Raw genomic sequence first — 7,168 nt, 5'->3', positions numbered from 1 at the left:
AAAGACATTCTAGACAAAATCCAGAGTGATTTCCGGCGCCGGAGGTCGCTTTGGTCGGCGGTGCATGGACAGCACGAAAACATTTCGGGGGGGGCTGAAGCCCCATAAGCCCCCCCCCCCCCCCCCTGGCTACGCCCCTGCCCCCGGTGCCTCATCATCTTCCGAGGCCCAACATTGTGGAGGAGCAACTAGTCGCGCCTCCCCTTCCATTTATGGGCGCATACGGCGTTTGACGCACAATAGGGGTCAGACGCCATTAAGGGGTCCACATACACAGCTTTGCCGGTCATCCACTTTCACAGAGCGGAATGGCACTGAATTTTTTTTATTTTGAGAACATGCACATAACCTTTTAGAACACTTGGTGATGTGCTGTACCAAGCTTTCTGTGACAATAAATTAGCTGTAAAAACGTAATAGATATGAAGGACGTAGAGATTTCCCGCATTTACCAGAAGGCTTTACCACGGGAGTTCATCTCAATATACACGCGAACGAAGAAATTGCTTTCTCTGTATCCACTGCACTAAATTTCATGAGTTTGCTGTAATGAAGCAACAACAAAAAGAAACTAAATATATTGACTGCAGAAACAGACTTCTTACTTCGCCTTCCATTTTTTTGTAAAACGTTGTTAAGAATAAAAAATAAAAAAGGACGAGGCACCAAATTTCGAATTCTAAAAAACAAATAATTTTGTTCTACAAACTACACTTTCTTTTTATTTTGTTTCCCTGAACCCGTTTTAACTGATGCTCTTGAAACATTGCTCGCAGGTAACCCATAACATTCCCCTCATCACACGGAGATGCCAAACGTCGTGTCACGTTGGGTTCTCCCAGGACAATAAGGCAACTTTCCCACTCGGTTCGTAGAACGATTGCATAAGTGCTTCTCTGCAAAGGCTCTAATTACCTTACACGACCCACAACGTTAGTCTTGTTTTATCCAAATATGAAAATGCACCTCAAATACATCAACTAGGTGACCAGGGAAACTAATATCAGGCCTGTATTACCTTACATTGCCTATTACCTTCTATTACCTTACATATACTGTTACGGTGAAGGGAACGATGAGGTTGAATAGACGAGTTGCAAAACAAAATTCGTTGCAGCGCCATCTGTACTTGCGTACAGGAAGCAGCCAGCGGCCGCCATTGTGCATGAATAGTCGTGTGCGTTTCGCCCGTTCGGTACACGCGTGATACCGGCTTGGCGTACTGAATCGACGCTTGTGGCGAACTCATCCCTTTTCGTGCTGTTGTTGGGCGACTGTGACCTGGAGTCATGCCAGTTAACTGCTGTGTGCCACTGTGCACGCAGTTTGGTGGCTTTGACAAGTCTGGACAAAAGGTAAGTCCCTTCTTGCTGCGTCGCACCTCCGTCGTGTGCTTGTCAGGCAGTAGCTTGTTTATGCAATTAAGCATGTTTTTACTTATTTTAATGGCTAGACATGTAGCTTGATTCATCTATAAGTGATCTCGATACGGTTTAGCGATGAAATTATTAAGTAAATGCCTTTAAAAACCTGAAACTTTTTGCGGTTTGTGGGATGCGGCACGATGTTTACCGGACGCCGCCACACGGTTTTGACCACTTGTCTCCCTAAGCAAAGGGCTATATCGTTGTGTTACGCTGTAAAGGGAACGTTTTGAGATCGTGCTGTGCGCGCATGCCATTCTTTAAGGGCGGAGGCCATTTGTGGTTTGGCACAGCTCTGCGAATGCTTATGTCGAAACACCGTCTGCGCCGTTTATGTTGGTAGCGAAACACATACGGTTTGCGATGTTCGCAGGCAGTACTTGTGCCGTGTGATATGGTCAAGCAAGACAACTAAGTGTGTGTGGACCGACGATGTCAGACATAGCCGTGCATTTCGCCTGACGGCTGCATTACTGTGCACACGCACTTTTAGTCGAGCCCTGTATGCATGTCAAAACATAATTTCGCGTTTTATTTCGCTATAAAGTTACTTTATCTGCCTTCATCGAAAAAAAAAAGACAGATTCTGGTCCGTTGTCGTAAAGCCCTACGCATATAAGTACCTGAAATCGATAAATTTGTAACGGTGCAGCCATGTGCGTAGACCTCGGTTGCGCAGATTTGTCGAGTGTTTGAAACCTTGTCTTGCATAGCATCGTAAATTCTTTGTTTTAAGAGAGCGTTGTTGAGATATGTCCCAATCAATACAGAAAGTGTTCTGAATATTGACTTTTATTCACAGGTGTCATACCACAGATTCCCAAGAGACCAGGACATATACAAAAAGTGGATTGCAGCCATCAGGCGAGATGAAGGCCCACTCTTCACAGTTTCGAAGGCCACCAGGGTCTGCTCTCTCCACTTTCTAAAGAGTGACTTTGTTGCTAATGTTTCTAATGGTTACCGACACTTACACCAGTCTGCTGTGCCATCCATATTTTCATTCAAGCAGACAAAGCCATCGAGGAAACCACCAGCTCAACGGGCACCACTTCAGAAAGTTGCATTATCAAAAAGGAAGTGTAACGATAATGTTCAAGGGCTTTTCACTACAGGACAAAAGGTAGACACCTGTATCGATAACCGAGCAGATGACAAGGAAAACTCAGCAAATGGATGCAACAAAAATACATTCAGTGAAGGCACTGACGTCTTCAATGTTGAAGATACGGGCTCCACTTTGCTTCCTGACAAACCGCAACAGTCACCAGAAGAACCAGCCTCTGGAAGTATTTGTGCATGCAGAGAAAATATTTCTGCCCTAGAGCAGGAGCTGGCTGCAAGCAAAGCAAGCGGAGCAGATACAGAAGCTGAAAATCATCACCTGAAGCTGCTAGTAAGCTCTTTAAGAAAAACTATTGCTGACCTAGAAAATAAACTCGCTGCAAGCAAAGCAACCGAAGCAGAAAATCAGCGCCTGAAGCTGCAAATAAAGGCACAAAATAATGAATTAAAGCTGCTTCGCACAGAGCTTGTCACTGCACAGAAAAATATTGAGAAGCTGGAAGAATTGCCTCCATTTGGAATTCAAAGATTCAAGGACAACAATGATGACATTGAGTTTTACACTGGACTGCCCAGCTATAAGCACTTCTGTGCTCTCATGCATCTCCTTGATTTTGGGGAAAATGGAGAAAACATTGCACGCAAGCGTACGAGGAGCGGGCTACGAAATGTTGAGTATAGTGGTCGGCGACACAAGATTGGTATGGAGAACCAGCTCTTTCTTGTGCTTGTTAAACTTCGAGTTGGCTTATTTCACAGACACATCGGCCACTTGTTCAACGTCTCCATCAGCACAGTGTCAAGAATTTTTTCCGCAGTGCTTGACTATATTTATTTGCAGGTAACAGAAATGACAACATGGATATCACGACAAGCTATTGATGCTGCCATGCCATCTGCTTTCAAGGAAAAATATCCATCAACGCGTGCCATCTTGGATGCCACTGAGATTAGATGTGATGTGCCAACATCTTTCGTCACGCAATCACAAGTCTATTCCTCGTACAAGTCTACCCATACGTTCAAAGCACTCGTAGGCATATCCCCTCATGGAGTACTGACTTTTGTTTCCGAACTATTTACTGGGTGTACGTCTGACAGAGAGTGTGTGGAGAAGAGTGGATTTTTAGACCTGAAGTTTGACACAGGTGACTCAGTCATGGCTGGCAAGGGATTTAAAATAAAAGACCTGCTACAAAGCAAGAAAGTTATGCTGAACATTCCACCCTTCCTCATGCATGGGCAATTTACTCCCGCCGAAGTGGAGGAGACTCAAGAAATTGCAGCTATCAGGATACATGTGGAGAGGAAGATCAAGAAAATCAAGGGATATCACATTTTTGACCGGTCGATTCCAATCTCCCTTGTACCCTTAGCGAATCAGATGTGGGCCGTGTGTGCCTTCCTTACAAACTTCCAGCCATCACTTCTAAAAGAAGACACGAACTGATCGAATCCACAGTGTTCCTTAAAGACACTCATTTGCTAGTCATATGTCAATCCTCACTGCCTCGTGGTGCTGCCCTCCTCTTGTGTGCAATAAAATGTTTGCAGCCTTACTTGTCTTTTCGACATGCCATTTTTGCATTGTTTTCTGTATCACATCAGATTACAGTTCTCAACAGGTATGGCAGCAGTGTGTCAAAGTAAAAGTTGTCGAGCACCTCTCTGGCACTTGTCCATTCATTTTCATTAAATCTTATTCTTTCAATCAAAATAAAATCTCCTCCATAGACCACAAAGTCACCCCAGCGCAACTGCGATACACCCATCTGCCCAAGCAGTTGATGGTAATACTGGTGGTCCCTCTTCAGCTCTGGTACACCATCCCTGATTATGCTACAGAAATCAGTGTTTACAAGGGCAGACGCCTTGTGGTCACGTAAAGAGTAGGGACACTTTATCTCCACTAGACCATAGGATTGTTCTGTGGGGTCGTACACAATCCTGTCGGGCGACGCACCCAACCAAGGAAAAGCTGGGTTAACCAGCAATCCACAGGTGCTAACTGTAGGAGCATGGCCCAGACGGCATAGAGCATCCTCGTAGCGTTGAGCAGCTAGCGACTCCATCTTGATGCCGTAACTGGAAAAATGTAACAGAAATAAACTTAGTGCAATGTTAGTTAAGCTACAATGTATAGCACAATTTTTGGATACACAAATGCCACTCTGTGGCATATATAATTTGTTCATGTGTTTACAAGGATAAAAAGAAAATACTAACTTGACTGCAGTAACTCTAGAAAGGTCTCTTGCAGCTGTGAGGTTCTGCAGGCCCTTAATAGTCCACTCCTTCCTATTCAGGACCGCACCAAACTTGGAGGATGTGACACGAAGCCGGCGTTCCTGCTGCCATGTTGCACTTTTTGCCTGCTGGCGGCTGTCCTTTTCAAGTGCTTCAGCTGCCAACGGTGTCACACATATCTCCTGATGCAGGAAATAAATGTCAGACAGATATGAAAATTAAAAACATTGCATGTTTCCTACGCTCCTCACGCTCAGTGCACACATTGGTCTAACGGATAAAGAGATGTACGTCTTAATATTTGTGGGGTTGCTAAAAATACAAAATATTACATCTGTCCGATACAACCTAGTGACAGGAAACTATATGAAAGTGCGCATCTATTTGCTACCAAACGCGGGTCCAAGGCAATTAAAATATTGAACGTGATGACTCTGCCTATAGCATCGAAACCATGGCTAAACGTAATTCGCACAAGGATTTGGCACCAACACACAACAATCGAGAGGTTCATAATAATTCCTTGCAAGAAACATTGACCAGCCTCTGACCTGCATAACACTGTTTGACTCAAGGTGTGCTGGAGGATTCCAGGCTGTGCTGCTTTCGAAGAAAGTGACAGTCGGGATGCTTTCACAAGGATTTTCTTCGTTTGCTGGTTCTAACCCAGAAAGAAGCACAGTGAAACCGTGTGGCAGGAGGGACTGCTGGTAGCTCTGTGGCGCCAATGAGGACACCAGCCCAAACCTGGACTGCACGGTGTCGCCTTCGTCGGTCAGCAGGAGCGCTTTCGCGAACTCATTATCTGGGTCAAACGAAAGCAGTTCTTGAGCAAACTTTTGCTTCGCCTCTTCTTGCTCCTGCCGATTTCTACGGCGTACACGGCGCTCCTTCGGCAAGGCAAACTTTGGCGCGCTAGTCCCGCCTTCTTTCGCTTTGCGCCAGTCCACGGATTGAAGCGGGCATCCTCTGATCGCGCTTCTGTGGGGAATCCTCCATTGCTGAGGCAAATCCGTGCACGAGAGCTGGTCCGGCGCCTCTGAGAAACCCTTTGACTGTAGGAGCATGGCAGTCCTCAAAACAGCGATCATGTGGTTGCAGGCGAGCTTTCCTGCCGGGCAGTCGCAGCTTCCATCGATGATGCGTGTCGCGTACAATGCTACCATCACGGAATACGGGGGCGCGTTCTTCTTTTTGCTTCGGTAGCATGGTGCCTTCAAGAAGATGAGCCCGGCGCTGGAAATAAATAAAGAGTGCTAAGCTCCTCCATCCATGAGTTCAGACAAGAGAATAAACTATTGCACCAACTGATCTATAATTTGTTTTCTTAAACCTAAGCATAAATAAAGTCATGAGGATTTCTTAACATTCACACAACAGCAAAGCACTTTTATCACTGAGAGTCAACGGTTGCGACTATCGCCCGTTTACATGCGATAGAGTTGCACAAATATTTACCTGTTTTGGGTGACATTGGTCTTCAGCGCACATACGTTGACGTATGATTCCACGTGAAAGTTGTAGCTTCGATCGTAGCTTCGTTTCGTTCCCGATCGTCCTGCATAAAATTCGTGTACGCTCCGATCTGACAGCGGAGGTAACACGGCCAGGTCGTTATTCCATCCAGTGATGGGGAAAATTACCTTCCCTGAATGGTGCGACATCGTTGAGAGCGATTGCACAAACGGGGAACACAAAATGCAGCGCAGACGATTGTTCACGTTAAGATAAGGCCACAGAACAAAAATCAACTTGCCTACCCCTATCGCATCCGCATGTGCACTGCGGTTTTTTTTTTGTAATGTTTTCATGCACAATGGCGGCGCTGCACAGTGTTGCTTGAACACTCCAGAGCTTTTTACAGTGTTGCTGGCATTTATGCAACTGGTCTATTGGACTAGACGAAGACGAAGTCTGGCGGTTGCCTGAACGCCATGTACGCCAGTTCTAAATATACGTTATTTTACACTCGTGGGCCTGCTTTCTTCCTGCAACATTTTGGTGGAGGTGCGGGGTATCGATCCCCGTACCGCCCGTATGAAACGAGCAATCACAAACTATTATGAAAGCAAATAATAAACCTATATACTTTAAACACTCGAGCCGTGGGCCCCATTCTCGCCAAATACAAAATTACTACTACTTGTGGTAACTTAAGAGTGGCGGGGAAACCATGGGGAAACTTAGCCTTTCATAGAACGCCTCTAACCTGCGTGTTGAGGCACGCTCATGTTTGACGATCTCGGTGGCCTCCTGGCGCAAACGTGCCCGAGACGCTCGTTGCGCCTCCTTCGGCACCGCCACGTCTGGCGTTGTTTTGAACAAGTCGGGCGTGGACTCCCAGTTAAGGTGCATTTCCGAACACGGGCGCTCGCCTAAGCGAGAAACGGGGGTTCATAAGCTTTCTCGTGGCCCCTAATTACCTGACACAC

The 7,168-nt window shown here is 46.0% G+C and overlaps 1 protein-coding gene across 1 annotated transcript; it reads left to right on the top strand.

Annotated features, from left to right (window-relative positions):
* The first annotated feature begins 2,546 nt into the window (after positions 1-2,546).
* On the top strand, positions 2,547-3,941 carry LOC135907098 (uncharacterized). The gene has a single exon (XM_070528314.1). The coding sequence runs from the start codon at positions 3,088-3,090 to the stop codon at positions 3,937-3,939; it is 852 nt and encodes a 283-aa protein (XP_070384415.1). The 5' UTR covers positions 2,547-3,087; the 3' UTR covers positions 3,940-3,941.
* The last annotated feature ends 3,227 nt before the right edge of the window (positions 3,942-7,168 follow it).

The sequence above is a fragment of the Dermacentor albipictus genome, unplaced genomic scaffold (assembly GCF_038994185.2).
Source record: "Dermacentor albipictus isolate Rhodes 1998 colony unplaced genomic scaffold, USDA_Dalb.pri_finalv2 scaffold_11, whole genome shotgun sequence".
In the NCBI taxonomy this organism is placed as follows: Eukaryota; Metazoa; Arthropoda; class Arachnida; order Ixodida; family Ixodidae; genus Dermacentor; species Dermacentor albipictus.
Note: the sequence above shows the minus strand (reverse complement) of the source record. Positions and strands in the feature narration are given on the sequence as shown.